General features: G+C 42.9%; 1 protein-coding gene across 2 annotated transcripts in view; it reads left to right on the forward strand.

Annotated features, from left to right (window-relative positions):
- ARHGAP10 (Rho GTPase activating protein 10) overlaps positions 1-17,107 on the forward strand; it is a 421,521-nt gene that overhangs the window by 319,304 nt on the left and 85,110 nt on the right. For both annotated transcript variants that reach the window (XM_073576247.1, XM_073576246.1), the window contains one exon: positions 2,656-2,791. In XM_073576247.1, the coding sequence (XP_073432348.1) occupies positions 2,656-2,791 (136 nt within the window). The remainder of the gene's footprint in view (positions 1-2,655; positions 2,792-17,107) is intronic.

Below are 17,107 nucleotides of genomic sequence, written 5' to 3' on the forward strand. Positions count from 1 at the left end.
CATCATGGGCCCTTTCCTAGTATAGTGTCTCCCATATTGGGCCCCTTCTAGTAATAATGTACCCCATTCTGGTGTAATGTCCCCATTCTGAGCACCTTCCATGCTATGCACCTTACAGTAATGTTGCCCATTCTGGGCCCCTTCCTGGTATAATGTCCCAGCTCCTGGGCCCACCTTGTAATAATATTCCCCATTCTGCTGCTCTTCTCCAACACATTAACAAAAAACAACTCTTCTAATTTTTCCACGCTGACACGAAGTGTGACTTCCTGTTCTACAGCCAGCATCTGCTGCCGACCTCTGATTGGCCAGCGGTATGTATTCCAGCACAGGGAGCCATCAGTTCTCTGTGCTGCAATACATTTCAGACAAATGTGTATCCTCAGATGCACATTCAGCTGAAATAGGTGATGGTGTCAACGGGCCCCTTTCCTACACGGTTCTAGTTGTAGTCACACCCTTTTTCGACTTCCATTGTTATGGCCATGCCTTTGATGCTGCAGAGACCAAAGCTGCCTCTGTTTTCAGCGCTGGAGAGTGTCCAGCTAACATCAGTAGCTCAGCCATCCCAAACGGTCATTCATTCAGGAGTGCATCACCTCCAGCAAACAAGAATCAGTGAGGTAGGGGAGCCATGTGCTCTAAAGATATACCCATTACATGGTATCAAGGATTTGAACCCATTATTACAATCTGGTTCCATGTTAACATGTCTTATTCAAACCAGTTGTCAAAGGTCTTTGAGCTGCTTTGTGCATCAGATTCCTGTGGAATAAATCACCTATTATAGATGTTGTGCAACATGGTGACTAGGGTTCAGCTCAGTCTCGCATTATTGGCTTTATTCCCATGTGGGAGAACATCAGCATACGTTTTGTGTGTTTTTCAGCCACCTGGGTGGTTTTCTTAAAGGTATTCTATGTTACTTTCAAAACTTCAAAATCATATACACACAGAGTATCACCCCCCAATGAGGAACTGGGTGTAATGACTATGTATGTACAGCACTAACCAATTTGTTGCAGTTTATAATTTAAAAGAGAGCATGTAATCTAGGAAATGCTGTGTAATCTATGGGCAGTATATTATAGAGCAGGAAATCTAACCAGATTGATATACAGGATTGTGAGAAAAGATTTAGTATAATTTTATATTTTAGTTAATGAAATCCAACCTCATTTGTAATTTAGCAGTCAAGGGGGCAGTGCTAATCATTGATGGACAGTCTCCCTGGCGTGCTGGTGTGTGAATACAAGAATTATTGTCGATCGATTATTTCAGTTCATCGGTAAAATCTGTGTTCTGTGAAGACAGATTGTTATATTGCTGAGAAAGGAGATGGCAGTTGGTGCTGATAAGATCCTATGTATGTGGAAGGGGTGAAGCAGGTGGGAGGAGTTCTGCCTCTAGCTCCTCCCTCCTATCTCTTGTAAATAGATTCTTATCCGCACCAACAGTCATTTCCTTTCTCAGTAATCTAACAATCTGTCTTCACTGAACACAGATTTTACCTGTGAATTGAAATGTTTTTAAAAAGACTAGTTCTGGTGGAGAACAAAGCAGATTTCTCCAATGAGATATATTGCAAAGTTTCTTATTTTTATTTCTATTATTGATTTATTAAAGAAAAATGAAAGTTATGGTATGTGCACACGATCAGTAAACGCTGCGGGTTGGACTTGAGCAGCGTCCAGATCTTACAGCATTGAGGATGGGATTTCAAGAAATCACATGTCCACTATGCATCCAGAGACTCCTGCGGCTCACCCGCGGAAACGGACATGCGGTGCTTGTTTCGAGACTGCAGCATGTCTATTTATCTTGTGGAGACGCGAACCTCAGCAGATAAAGTCACCCGTACAATGTATTGGACGTGGTGATTCCGCCCAATTCAATGAATACATGCGCATTCACCTGCGCTCAAAAGCCGGCAATGCTTTGGACACAGCGGACATGTGCTGCGTACAAAGCGCTGCCAATTACTGACAGTGTGCACATTCCTCTACTCTTTATGTTTCCTTTAAATCACAAAAACCCTGACTGATTCAGACTTGATGTATAGTATACTTTACAGAACTGACCACCGTCCTGTCTATAACATACGTTTTATCTAATTCTGACAATGGATTTAATAAAGGCTGATCCAGCTATAGATTTTCTGTGGATATGCAGGAAGAAATTGCAACTAACATGGTGTTTCACTATTATAGAAATATCTATGGTATTGTAGTAAACAGTTCTGCAACATATTTTATTGATACTCTACATTGTGTCTTCCTCTGTTAATCCTCCTGGATAAATGACGGTAATGACCAGTTTTTATCAAAATGCCCTGTCCTTCCCTGCTCTGGTACTATCCAATCAGTACCAGCACTGCTGGACTTGTGCACAGAGAATAGTTATATTTATACATTTTTGGAATGAACAAATACAACACAAAGTGTTTAGGAACCCTCCATCATTATTTCTTAGGATATGCAAGTATTAGTATGACAGAAATGACATGAAGACTGGTCCCCTTTATAAACATTCAAATTGTAGGTATGTAATATTTCTGGCTGTAGGTGGCATCTGTACTGTATGTATTTAGCATTAAACAGTAATACAAAACACCCATTTATACATCTGATAAAATCTATGTTTGCTTGGTTTTAGATCTTTTCAAGCCCTCCTGATGAGTCTGTGAATGAGCCAACTTCTATTTCTCCTCGAGCCCCACCTAGACAGTCACGGAGACAGCGTAGCAAGAGGCCAGTTGCTGTGTACAACCTCTGTCTTGAACTAGATAATGGTAAGAAGATCTAAAACGCCTTAATATACCCTTTAATTCAGCACAGCGGTAATGAAAATGCAGTACAGCTCCTTACAATGCAGCCAAGTTAAAGGTTTTAGTAGGTGTAATAAACGTTATACATCTGAATTGTAACTGGACATTCCTTGTGCTATTGGGTTTGATTCCTGGGACCCCAACCAACCTTAGAATGGAGGGGAATCGGCACTGGTGTAGTGCTGAGTCCCGTTCCCCCTCTCAGGAACAGCACTCCTGCTTGTATAGGGAACTGCAGTACAGCCTCATCCAAGTGTGTAGCAGTGTGCAGGGAAAAGTTATACAGATACACAGATAAAGAAAGATAGATATAAATATGTGGGATAAATAATCAGTGCTTTGCGTGTGTAGCTTATTGTACATGTATTTTATTACTAAATAAATGATTTTCTGAAAAACAAATGGCATGGAATCCCCCAAAATTTTATTAACCAGCAGAGGGAAAGCAGACAGCTGTGGGGCTGATGTTTATAACCTGCAAAGGGGGTAATACACATGGAGCGTCACAGGTTATTTAGAACCGCTCACAGCTATATACTAAACCTTTATTGGTGAGTAAAATAGGGGACCCCCCCCCCCCAAAAAAAAAAAAAAATGAAGTAGGGTACCCCTATAATTAATAACCAGTAAAGGCTAGGGAGACAGCTGTGCGTTGAGATTAATAGGCTAGTAAGGGGCCATCAATATATATATGGCTGTGTGATGACATGGGCATGGATGGCTTCCAATGACACTGGGTCACAAGTGTTTATTGATGATGCGAATTAAGATAGAAGCAGCTGGATTAATTCTGAAGCATACAGGGCTATACATTCTGCTCAGAATCAACCAAATACAGGGAGGTTGATTGGACAGCGCTTCACAGTACAGATGGACAATGATCCAAAACATACTGTGAAAGCAACCCAGGTGATAAGGCAAAGAAGTGGAATATTGTGCAATGGGCGAGTCAATCACCAGGTCTCTACCCCATAGGGCAGAATTTCACATGCTGGAGACAAAACTCAAGTCAGAAAGACCCACAAACAAGCAACAATTGAAGTCAGCTGCAATAAAAGCCTGGCTAAGCATCACACAGATGGAAACCCAGAGTTTGGTATCGTCCATGGTTTCCAGACTTCAGGCAGTCATTGCCTGCAAAGAATTCTCTATAGTGTATTAGTAATGAAAAAAAACATAAAACTGAGCCGGAGTATGACTTGAAAACATGCATGATGTAAAGGCATGTTCACACTAGAAACAAACAAAACCAAAGATAAGACGATGTGTGCATATACCCTAATGCAAATAAATAAGTAAAAAAGCAAGTGCATAAAATAATAAACATAGGGTATTTAGTAAACACTGTTTTTTGATTAAAAAAAAAAAGCATAAAGCTGTCCCACCGCGACAAGATATACCCAGTTGGGACAGTAACGTCACTCTCTAATGTTAAAACCTACCTAGTGTGAACAGTGGCAGTGAATCACCATGTCCCAACCAGACACCCAGCTTTTCACTGAGCTGCGCAGTTCATATATAGTCCTTCCAAAGCTGTTTTTTCACAGACGCATAGACTTGTATTGGCAATTTCATCCACGATGTCGGGTAAAAAAAAAGACACAGGAACACCCCCATAGACTATAATGGATATGTGTTTTATCCATGAAACATATGGCTAGAACACGTATTTGTGAAATATGGACGTCTAAATGGGGCCTTAGAATGCACACAAGACATAAGTGGTTCCTTCTCTCCTGCTTATCACACTGTAGAATGAGTAAGACACTGTAGCTTTAAATCAAGCACCAGGGTGAGCAAAACTTTCCAGAAAGCAGCACCGTCAGTTTGCCACTCTTTTTTTATTTTGTTCTCACATCTTCTTTATAAACTTTTGTAGACTTCATTATTTAGCAGTGATCTGGTCCTTTATTGCGCTGGCAGCCCATCTTATCTTGAGTCAGACTGATTTTAGCTGTTTCTTAAGTCCCCGTCACGCTAGCGAGATCGCTGCTGAGTCACAAGTTTTGTGACGCAACAGCGACCTCAGCAGCGATCTCGCTACGTTTGACAGGTAGCAGCGACCAGGCCCCCGCTGTGAGATCGCTGGTTGTTTCGGAATGACCTGGACATTTTTTTGATTGTTGAGGTCCCGCTGGGTAGCATGCATCGGTATGTTTGACACCTTACCAACGACCTCGTTAGCGACTCAGAAGTGAGACACATAGGCGTGGATTTGTGTTGATTCGAGGTCTGAATCGTCAGAGTAGCTGCTATGTGACAGGGTCCCAACGACCGCCGACATCATTACAAAGGTCGCTACGGTTCGCCGTATCGTTGCTGCGTCGTTGGGAAGATCTGACTGTTTGGCATCTCGCCAGCGACCACATAGCGATGCAGCAACGATCCCTACCAGGTCGTATCGCTGTAGCATCGCTGAGTGTGACGGGGGCTTTAGAGGGAATGATCTGCTCAGGAAGCTGGGGGAAGGAGAAACCGCTCATATATTAAGAAAAAAGCATGTTCCCCAGATAAGATTTGACCGTTGTTCACTTGTACTATTGATACAAAATTTTGTTGAAACTCCAGGGTGTGACGAGCGTCAGCTTACGCTGAGTCGTTTTTTCTTTTGAATGAGTGGACCCTCTGGGCCGTGGCACCCACCCACCTAGGGCGAGCTGACCTAGTGAGAATCCACCCCCTATACAGGGAGTGTCAGGGGCAAGACCAAGGGGGTGAGCCACCACAGCAGCTGGACCAGACGGCCGGCTCAGGGAAACAAGACAAGGTGAGACAAGACGTTAGTTCAAGGAAACTTCATTAAGGATCACTTCTGGGTACAACAGGTGCAAAACGTAAATACACAGGGAACACATAGCAAAGTGCGTGCAAGGGAAAGCCGAGGTCCAAGGCATGGTATGTGCAGATGGTAGGCAGGGCACGATGACATCGGACTCCGGACAGCGGACTATGTTCAACCGGGACATCAGACTCTGTAGCTCTGTAGGCGATCGACAGGATCCGGACATCCGAAAGTAAACCAGGATTCCATGCAAGGAGACAAGATAAGGTTAGCGACATGATGCGTGTCAACGGACACACCAGGGTCAGGTACAAGGACGGAGGCCTGCGCCTGCAGAGGGCACGCCAGGGAGAGGCACAAGGACGGTGGCCTGCGCGTGCGAGGACACGCCAGGGACAGAGTACGAGAACAGGGTTAGGGCCTGTGCGTGCAAGAGGGCACGACAGGATACATGGCAAAACCTGCGCGTACTTTTATAGAAGCACGGGGAGGTATGCCATAGGCAGGCGAGGGCCTGTACGTGCTTTAGAGAGCACGGAAAGCACAGTGCGGAAACAGCTTGAAGTGCAAGGAAGCAAGACTCCAGCGAACCCGGATGAAGCATGGCAGGCGACACAGCTGTCACTGACCAACGAGCACGGCTGCAGCACAGGCAGGCGGGCACGGCTAGGGAGGGCACGGCTGAGGCACGAACAGGAGGCTAGGAAGGCCAGGCGCATGCGAAGAGCACACGAAGTATCAGAGACAAGGCATAGAGTACGAGGCAGAGTCCTGCGCATGCAGAGGACATGCCAGGGAGGTACAAGGCGAAAACCTGCGCATGCCGAGAGGCACGCTAGGGACAGAGTACAAAACGGAGGCCTGCACGTGTAGAGAGACACGTCAGGGACATGGTACAGAACATGGCAAAACAAGGAAGCATAGCGAGGACAAACAAAGCACGAAGGACAACACGAGACAAAGCACGAGACAAGAGACGGAATACGAGCACGGAGCGTGTGCAGAGACGCACGACAGAGCAAAGTGCAAGGGCACAGAATAGAGGGAGCAACCCAGCAGACCAAGCAGCCATGCAGGGAAGCAACACAATACTCAGGCCCTGAGCATAGGAAGGGGCGGTCTGATATAGGGCATAGCACCTCCACTTCCGAGTCAGGACCAGGGAAAAACTTCCAGTTCAGATCCTCCAGGATCACAGGGAGCAGTCACATGATCAGGATTCCAGACATGCAGGGATGATTGCAGAACCAGTGCTGAAACCTAGGCAAGTCACATGATCAGAATTCCAGACATCTAGAGATGATGGCAGAACCACTGCTGAAACCTAGGCAGGTCACATGATCAGCGTTCCAGACATGCAGAGATGAATGCAGAACCAGCCTCTGCTGGAACATAGGAAGGACACATGATCAGGGGTTCTAGACATGACGAGACGATCACAGAAGGCAGAGCAGAAACGCAGGCATCCCGCAGCTCAACAGTCATGAGGTGAGTGTGCACACTGCTCTAGGGAACATGCAGGATAGCAGACATGAGATGCGCGTGCACACCGCTCCAGGGGTCATGAGGCATGACAGACATGGCGAGCATGACACAGGGACTAATTAAAATATTAGATATACTGTAGTTGTGACCACACAGAAGTTTGAGATCTAAATCTTACCATACTACATCTTACCACTTTATCAAACAAATAATCTAGAGATCTAGCTAAAGGGAATCACTCAGTAAGATCACCCCGCCTCCAAACCCACATATATGTGCATGAGGTTTTTTTCAATATAAATCCATGGACCAATTTTTCTTTTATCTATTGCTGCATTCTTAGTTAATTAGCATTTCATTTCATAAGCAATTAAGGTGTTATGTTCCCTGGATGTGACCTAACACTTACGGACACACCACTGAGGTTGTTTCTTCGCCTCACAAGAGTCTGTATAGCTTCAATGATATCTGACTTCTGATGTCTCACAGAGAGAGCTATCAATTAAGCTAAAAAGACAGGTAGTGGACGGAGAAGCTCGAGGGACAGTTTCTTAAGTCTTAAGTGCTCGGTCACACCCAGAGCACTCAACACTTTTTATTTTTATGTAATTTAAAACGATAATTACTTGGGAATTCTGCAACAGATTGAAATGGATTAAAACCATTTACACCTTTTATATCTTCTCAGACTTGTATGCTCATATGTGGTTTAGGGGAGGAGGGAGTTGATCTTGCTGACAGATTCCCTTTAAGATCTGAATTTACAGGAATTCTCAAGATCACAGTACTGGTTGGTGCTCTCTGGCCGTAGACAGGAGCTGTGCGACGTGTCTGACCTTCCAGGTTCCTCAGCGCAGTGTTTGATTCGCCGGTCTTGTCGGACGTCATTTGTGCAGCACACAGACGAGGCGCCAGCAGGGCAAATCGTAAGATGAGCTGGAAAGTCGGAAAATTTGCGTAGCTCCTGTGGCCAGAGAGCACTGACCTGGGTGGGCTGTTAACCAGAATTACATGAAGCTATCCTCTCATATCTAGTGAGCACTTATCCTATTTTTTATTTTGAACTGTCAACTTGCTAAAAAAAAAATGTCATGGACTGCCAACATTTTTTCTAGACACATTAAAAAAATAACAAAAAACAGTATGCATCTGGTAACGCTAGCACAATCAATCAAACTAGTAAAGGTGAACATACACTATAGATAGTTGTCGGATAAATGTTTGTTAGCTGGAAATCTGTATTGCCAGATAATGCATGCTTTGAAAATACACAGGTAAATGGAACGGTTGAGCTCAGCACTTATGTACCGTCGTGCCAACAGTTAAGTTTTCCAACAGTTACACTTACTGCATAAACTTTTAATAATGAAAATGATCCCTCATATATAAATGGAAACCTAATTTGATCTGTGCATATTTTCTCCACATTTCCTATATAGAAGTCCATTAAGTGAATACATAATATCAAGCAAGGAAATGCATTTTTAAAACCGAATGCTGTGGGCATAATATTTGCGGGTTCGATGCAGGCGTCTCAGTTGATCCATGGCCCCTCCTAATCAGAGCACAAGTTTACAGGGTTTAGAAAATCAGCAGCTTTATGCCTGCAGCATTTTCTTTTGTAACTGCAGCTCCGTAAAAATCAACTTTTCTGTTTACTGTAAATGTAGCGTTGGGCTCTTTCGTCTTTTACTTGTTCTTTCTAAAAGCCCTTACAACATCTTGCTGTAATTTTAAATACCGGTATGTAGATTGACTATTATTCTAGTTATATAGAGTATACAGCACATATATATACAAGAAATATGGCAAAAAAACATTTATCTACTGAGAACCTAAATTCCATTCTGATATATTTTAAAAAATGTACCATCACTACTGGGAAACTCTATAGATTAAACAACAGAATATAAGCCATCGTATAAGTACACGAACATTCAAATCAAGTAAACCTCACAGTAAGGCCACGTTCACACACTCAGTATTTGGTCAGTATTTTACATCAGTATTTGTAAGCCAAAACCAGGGGTCAGAGGAAAAGTATAATAGAAACACATCACCACTTCTGGATTTATCACCCACTCTTGGGCTTGTCTTACAAATACTGAGGTAAAATACTCATTAAATATTGAACGTGTGAACGTGGCCTAATTTTGGTTTTTACTTAGAGTAACCATTGTGTAAACTTTTATTTTATAAATCAATAGTACACATGAAAATAGGAAACTTCGTAATATATCTTATCAGAGAGATTTGCTTCTTTCTCCACCAGAAATGCCCAATAATTTAAAGTATTCAGTAAAGGCAGATTTTTTATTACAGTGAGAGACAGGGCTGGCCCGAGAGATTACGGCGCCCTAGGCGAAACTATTTTGTTGCGCCCCTACTATTCTTGGCAGTAGATGAAAACTTGGGATATAAATTTAGGAGCAAAATAAACCACAACAACAATGATTAATTAACTCTCTCCTAACTCTTTAACCCCTTAACGACCGCCGATACGCCTTTTAACGGCGGTAATTAAGGGTACTAAAACCACAGCGCCGTTAATTCACGGCGCTGTGATTTAAGTGAATAGCGCCCCCCCAGTGTCGGATTTTCTCCGGGGTCTCGGCTGCCAGGGGTAGCCGAGACCCCAGAGAACATGAATCGGTCGGTTTTTACAGACCCCCGCTTTTGCGATCGCCGTTATTAACCCTATAACGGCGACCGCAAAAAAAAAAAAAAAGCCGCGATTTTACATTTAATTTCTCTCTCCTCTGATGTGATCGCACATCAGAGGAGAGAGAAATAGGGTCCCCGATCCCCCACCGGTACCTCTCCGTGGTCCTCCGTCCCCTCCCGGTGGTCCCACGTCCCGCCGGCATCCTCCGATGGGCGCCGCCATCTTGAAAATGGCGGGCGCATGCGCAGTGCGCCCGCCGGGAATCTGCCGGCTCCGGCTGGCAGATTCCATTCATTATTTTGATCACTATGATAAACGATCATAGTGATCAAAATAAAAAAAAAGTACATAACCCCCCCGTTTATCACTCCCTTATATAGGCCAATATAATGAAATAAAGAAAATATTTTTTTTCTCAGTTTTCCATTAGGGTTAGGGTTGGGTTAGGGTTAGGGTAGGGTTGGGCTAGGGTTAGGGTTGGGCTAGGGTTAGGGCTAGGGTTAGGGTTAGGGTTGTGCTAGGGCTAGGGTTAGGGCTCGGGTCACGACTAGGGTTAGAATTAGGGTTAGGGCGAACTAGAATTAGGGTTAGAATTAGGATTAGGGATTAGGGTTGGGATTAGGGTTAGGGTTGGGATTAGGGTTAGGGGTGTGTTGGGGTTAAGGTTGGAGCAAGAATTGAGGGGTTTCCACTATTTGCCAACTTTGGGGGTCTAAAAATTGGGGTGTAAAAAAATCACTTTTGTGGAAATAAAAAAAGACTTTTTATTTTCACGGCTCTGCGTTTATAAACTTTTGTGAAGCGCTTGGGGGTTCAAAGTGCTCACCACACATCTAGATAAGTTCATTAGGGGGTCTAATTTCCAAAATGGGGTCACTTGTGGGGGGTTTCCACTGTTTACGCCCATCAGGGGCTCTGCAAGCGCAACATGATGCCCGCAGACCATTCCATCAAAGTCTGCATTCCAAAATGGCACTCCTTCCCTTCCGAGCTCTCCCATGCGCCCAAACAGTGGTTCCCCCCACATATGGGGTATCGGCGTACTCAGGACAAATCGCATAACAACTGTGCGGGTATGATTTCTCCTGTTATCCTTGTAAAAAATAAAAATTTGGGGGCGAAAAGATCATCTTTGTGGAGAAAAATAGATTTCTTATTTTCACGGCTCTACGTTATAAACTTCTGTGAAGCCCTTGGGGGTTCAAAGTGCTCACCACACATCTAGATAAGTTCCTTAATGGGTCTAGTTTCCAAAATGGGGTCACTTGTTGGAGGTTTCCACTGTTTAGGCACATTAAGGGCTCTCCGAACGCAACATGGCATCCGATCTCAATTCCAGCCAATTCTGTGTTGAAAAAGTCAAACGGCGCTCCATCCCTTGCGAGCTCTGCCGTGTGCTGAAATAGTGGTTTACCCCCACATATAGGGTATCGGCGTATTCAGGAGAAATTGTACAACAAATTTTGTGGTTGATTTTCTCTTTTAACACTTGTGAAAATAAAAAAAATTGGTTCTGAAGTAAATTTTTTGCAAAAAAAAGTTAAATATTAATTTTTTCCTTCCACATTGCTTTAGTTCCTGTGAAGCACTTAAAGGGTTAATAAACTTCTTGAATGTGGTTTTGAGCACCTTGAGGGGTCTAGTGTTTAGAATGGTGCCACTTTTGGGTATTTTCTGTCATGTACACCCCTCAAAATGACTTTAAATATGATGTGGTCCCTAAAAAAATGGTTTTGTAAATTTTGTTGTAAAAATGAGAAATCGCTGGTCAACTTTTAACCCTTCCTAACAAAAAAAAATTTTGCTTCCAAAATTGTGCTGATGTAAAGTAGACATGTGGGAAATGTTATTTATTAAGAAATTTGTGTGACACATCTCTCTGATTTGAGGGCATAAAAATTTAAAGTTTTAAAATTGCAAAATTTTCAAAATTTTCGCCATATTTTCATTTTTTTCATAAATAAATACAAGACTTATCGAAGAAATTTTACCACTAATATGAAGTACAATATGTGTCACGAAAAAACAGTCTTAGAATCAGCGGGAACCATTAAAGCGTTCCAGAGTTATAACCTCATAAAGGGACAGTGGTCAGAATTGTAAAAATTGGCCTGGTCATTAAGCTGCAAACTGGCTCTGTCGCTAAGGGGTTAATCTTCTGAGAAGTTGTATAGGACAAATATATACAAAGTAATCAATAACACAAAACAAAAACGACCATAGGTAATTAAAATTTTTGTTTCCTTGCCTTTTTTTTTTTTTTAAAAGGATGACACGAAGTCACCGAGATTAATTTGTTTAGCAACTTCAGATTCTATCGAAATTGTTGCCAACCCAACCAACCTCTCTTGCGTCATATTTGCCCTTAAATATGTACACTTTTCTTTCCATCCCTAAAACTTTTTGCCTTTTGAAAAGATTTTTTATAATTTTTTCTATTTTTTCTCTGGCGCCCCCTTTGGGTCGGCGCCCTAGGCGGCCGCCTAGTTCGCCTATACGTTCGGGCCGGCCCTGGTGAGAGAGATTCTATGTCGAGCGGAGGGTGAAAGAGAAGCCCCTCCCATCTACATAGAAACGTATCAGCCACAGCTGCCATCTCCTATCGTATTAACATAACTTTCTGTCTTCACCGAATACAGATTTGACCCCAGAATTTAGAAATTTGAAAATGACTGATCAGTCTTGAAGGAGAAGAAAGCAGATTACTCTGATAAAATATATTATGAAGTTGCTTATTTTTACATATATTATTGATTCCATCCAATAAAAATAAAATGGAGGGTGCACTTTAAATCCTAACGGTTTAGCAATCTCACTTCCCCAATATGTTTTTGCTGCCATAACCTTCAGCGTTCATCTATTAGGCCGGGATCACATTACCATGTCTGATGCGAGAAATTCGCATGAATCTCTCGCATCAACACCCGGCACTTGGACCGGAGCTGCGGCTCCATGTGTTTCTATGCAGCCGCAGCTCCGGTCCTTAGTGCTGGCAGTAGCGCCGGGTGTTGATGCGAGAGACTCGTGCGAGTTTCTCGCATCACACACAGTAATGTGATCCCAGCCTTACTAGGAAACTTTTTCAGAATTTCATGCTCCTGAAGGAAAGTTGAGGAATACATGGGACGTGCATGTTCTTCCATGTTCCTCTGCTTTGAATAATGGGAGACACGTCCTGTATGCCTGTTAAACAGATTTTCAAACTATATTTTTATGATCAGAGGGAAACTACCATTGCTGAAATAAAAAAGAATGCATATTTATACTCACAATCAACCCCTCGGTCTACCATTGCCGCTCTGAAGATGACTTTAGAAATATGATGGAAAACCTATTAAATTATAAAGTAAGACTGTGCATAAATTCCCATTTATTAGCTCACGAAACAGTGAGACGAAAAGAGAAAGGGTCTGTATCCTGCTGTCTCGTACATGGGCCAGCCGTTCAGAGCATGGCACCTAAGGAAAATAAAGAGCAGGTGTGGTATTGATGAAAAAGTACTGCTGGTTATACATAGAGTATGGCTCATGGGAAGACGTATATGGGGCCAGGCAAATATTGCAGAGTGCATGTAACCCTTATGTATTCCTCCAAATATACACTGATCAAAAAAATAAAGGGAACACTTAAACAACAGAATATAACTCCAAGTAAATCAAACTTCTGTGAAATCAAACTGTCCACTTGGGAAGCAACTCTGATTGACAATCAGTTTCACATGCTGTTGTGCAAATGGAATAGACAACAGATGGAAATTATTGGCAATTATGAAGACACACTCAATAAAGGAGTGGTTCTGCAGGTGGGCACCACAGACCACATCTCAGTACCAATGCTTTCTGGCTGATGTTTTGGTCATTTTTGAATATTAGTTGTGCTTTCACACTCATGGTAGCATGAGATGGACTTTACAGCCCACACAAGTGGCTCAGTTAGTGCAGCCCATCCAGGATGGCACATCAATGGGCAGCACGGTGGCTCAGTGGTTAGCGCTGCAAGGCTGGAGTCCTGGGTTCGAATCCCACCGAATCCCACCAAGGACAACATCTGCAAGGAGTTTGTATGTTCTCCCCGTGTTTGCGTGGGTTTCCTCCGGGTACTCCGGTTTCCTCCCACACTCCAAAGACATACTGATAGGGAATTTAGATTGTGAGCCCCATCAGGGACCGTGATGAAAATATGTGCAAACTGTAAAGCGCTGTGGAATATGTTAGCGCTATATAAAAAAAAAAAAAAAAAAATCAATGCTTGAAGGCAAGAAGGTTTGCTGTGTCTGTCAAAGTAGTGTCCAGAGGCTGGAGACACTATCAGGAGACACTATCAGGAGACAGGCCAGTACACCAGGAGACGTGGATGGGGCCGTAGGAGGGCAACAACCCAGCAGCCGGACCGCTACCTCAGCCTTTGTGCAAGGAGGAACAGGAGGAGCACTGCCAGAGCCCTGCAAAATGATCTCCAGTAGGCCACAAATGTGCATGTGTCTGCACATATGGTTAGAAACCGACTCCATGAGGATGGTCTGAGTGCCCCATGAAGAGGAAGAGGTATTAAATATAGTTGCAATAATGCTATTTATGTGTAGTTTGTGCTGTTATTTAGCTGTAATAGGTGTCTATTATTTGGGAAAAAAAAGCCTTCTAATAATGATTTCAAATCTTTCCTTGTAACAAAATTGCAGACCGGTGCTGTCATTGACGTAGTAATTGCTTGAATAGGTACAAATCTTTGGTTGAATTGCTGTCTTTGTATTTTCTATTTTACATTTCTTTTTGAACCACTAACACAGAAAGGATGTTGACAAAGGTCCTAAAGGTTCATGCCTGCTATACATTCTTAGGGCTCCTGCAGACGACCTTATAAATTGGATGTGTTTGGTTTTGATGGATAGCACTTGTACCCAGATTATTATTCTGTGTGGCTGTCCATATGTCCGACCAAGTGGTCAGAGGAAAAGAATTGCAGCATGCACGATTTGCCTCCTTGAATTGGATGGCACTCACACATACAGCTCTGGCAAAAATTAAGAGACCACTGCACAGTTTTATAAAAATCAGCTTCTCTACATGTCTGACAGCCATTCCATTCCAGTGTGTCAGTTGAATTCCAACCAGAGTACACCTCATTCTACTTAATGTGTTTCTGATTAGGTGATTACCTGAACCAAATTTTATTCAACGAAGGAAAGTATAAAAAACCCTGATGTGGTATTCACAATCCTCTTGCAATAGGACAAGCTGGATGGCAAAACAAGTGCTAGTAATATCCCAAAAGTAATAGGAATGAAAAAATAACTTTTAAACATTCCAAAAGAGTTGGAAAGAAAAGCCTTGAGTAAGGAAAAGAAGGGCTCAATTCTGGCTTTACTAGCAGAGGGATACAGTGAGCGTCATGTTGCCTCCATCCTTAAAATTTCTAAGACTGCAGTCTAGTACAACAAGATCAAACAGCAGACATTGGGGACAACAAAGCTATAGATCGGCAGAGAGCGAAAATGACTCTCCACTGACCGGGATGACCGTCATCTTATTTGAATGTCACTCAGCAACTGCAGGATGACATCATTTGACCTACAAAAGAAATGGCAGCTGGGGTGCAGTGCACGGCAAGAACAGTTTGTATCAGGCTCCTAGAGGCAGGGCTGGTCATGTAAGGCTAGAAAAAAGCCTTTCATCAATGAGAAGCAAAGGAGAGCCAGGCTGAAGTTTGCCAAAGACCATAAGAATTGCACCATGGAGGACTGAAGTAAGGTAATCTTCTCTGATGAGTCTGATTTTCAGTTTTGCCCAACACCTGGTCGTCTAATAGTTAGATGGAGACTATTTGGTGGAGGATCAGTGATGATCTGGGTGGAGGATTTGGTGGAGGATCGGTGATTTGGTGGAGTATCGGTGGTGATCTGGAGATGCTCAGCAAGGCTGGAATTGGGCAGGTTAATCTTTGCGAAGGACGTATGAATCAAGCTGCTTACAAGGTTACCCTGGTAAAACAGTTGATTCCTTCTGCTCAGGCAATGTTCCCCAAGTCTGAGGACTGGTTTCTCCAGCAGAAAAATGCGCCATGCCACACAGCTAGGTCAATCAATGTGTGGATGAAGGACCATCACATCCCTGCCTGAACCCCATTGAAAACCTCTGGAGTGTAATCAAGAGGAAGCTGGATAGTCACAAGCCATCAAACAAAGAAGAAATGCTTACATTTTTGTACAAGGAATGGCATAAGGTCACCCAAAAGCAGTGTGAAAGACTGGTGGAAAGCATGCCAAGACGCATGAAAGCTGTGATTAAAAATCATGGTTATTCCACAAAATATTGATTTCTGAATTCTTCCTGAGTTAAAACATTAGTATTGTTTCTAAATGATTATGAACTTGTTTTCTTAGCATTATTTGAGGTTTGCAAGCACTGCATTTTTTTGTTATTTTGACCATTTCTCATTTTCTGAAAATAAATACAAAATTTAGTTCTTGGAAATTTGAAGACCTGTTGTCAGTAGAGTTGAGCGACTTTGGTCGGATCGGGTTTCATGAAACAAAATTTGTTTCAGATGAAACTGGTCTGACTAGGGCAAAAAAAAGTCAGTTTCGTCCGAAACCCGACCCCAATGCAAGTCAATGGGGATTAAAAGTCGGCATTGAGCGGATGACATTCATCCACTCAATGCCGACTTTTATTCCCCGTTGACTTGCATCGTGGTCGGGTTTTGGACGAAATTCTGACTTTTTTGCCCTAGTCAGACCAGTTTCATCTGAAACAAATTTTGTTTCATGAAACCCGATCCGACCAAAGTCGCTCAACTCTAGTTGTCAGTAGTTTATAGAATAAAAGAGTAATTTACATTTTACTCAAAAATATACCTATAAAGAGAAAAATCAGACAAACTGAAAATTTTGCAGTGGTCTCTTAATGTTTGCCAGAGCTGTATATGTTAAAGAGGTTTTCCAGGTCAGGCAGCAAGCTCAGTAGTGATTCTACCGTGACCAGTCCAAATAGTGTGTAATATACACACTGTTGAGGTTGTGCTCAGGCCGAGCTGGTGTCGTGTAACTGCACATGAGATTTGTACACTTGGGGTCACGTGTCGTCTAGCTTTCCTTACATCTTCTCTCAATGTTCCATTGACAGAAGGAGGAAGAGAAGCAAGACGGCACGTGACCGGAAGTTTGTAAATTGCATATATAAGAGTTCACATGACGTCCACCAGCAGCCAGAGCGGATCCTTAAAAGTGTGCATTTCTCACACTGGTAGGACTCTGCACGGTACAGTCACTGCTGAGCTTGCCTGGCCTGTAAAAACCATATTAAGGCTACTTTTACACTTACCGTGTTTTTGCTGTCCGATTTTGCTGCCC

Source organism: Dendrobates tinctorius, unplaced genomic scaffold (assembly GCF_039654945.1).
Source record: "Dendrobates tinctorius isolate UK_male_01 unplaced genomic scaffold, ASM3965494v1 ptg000008l, whole genome shotgun sequence".
Taxonomy (NCBI): Eukaryota; Metazoa; Chordata; class Amphibia; order Anura; family Dendrobatidae; genus Dendrobates; species Dendrobates tinctorius.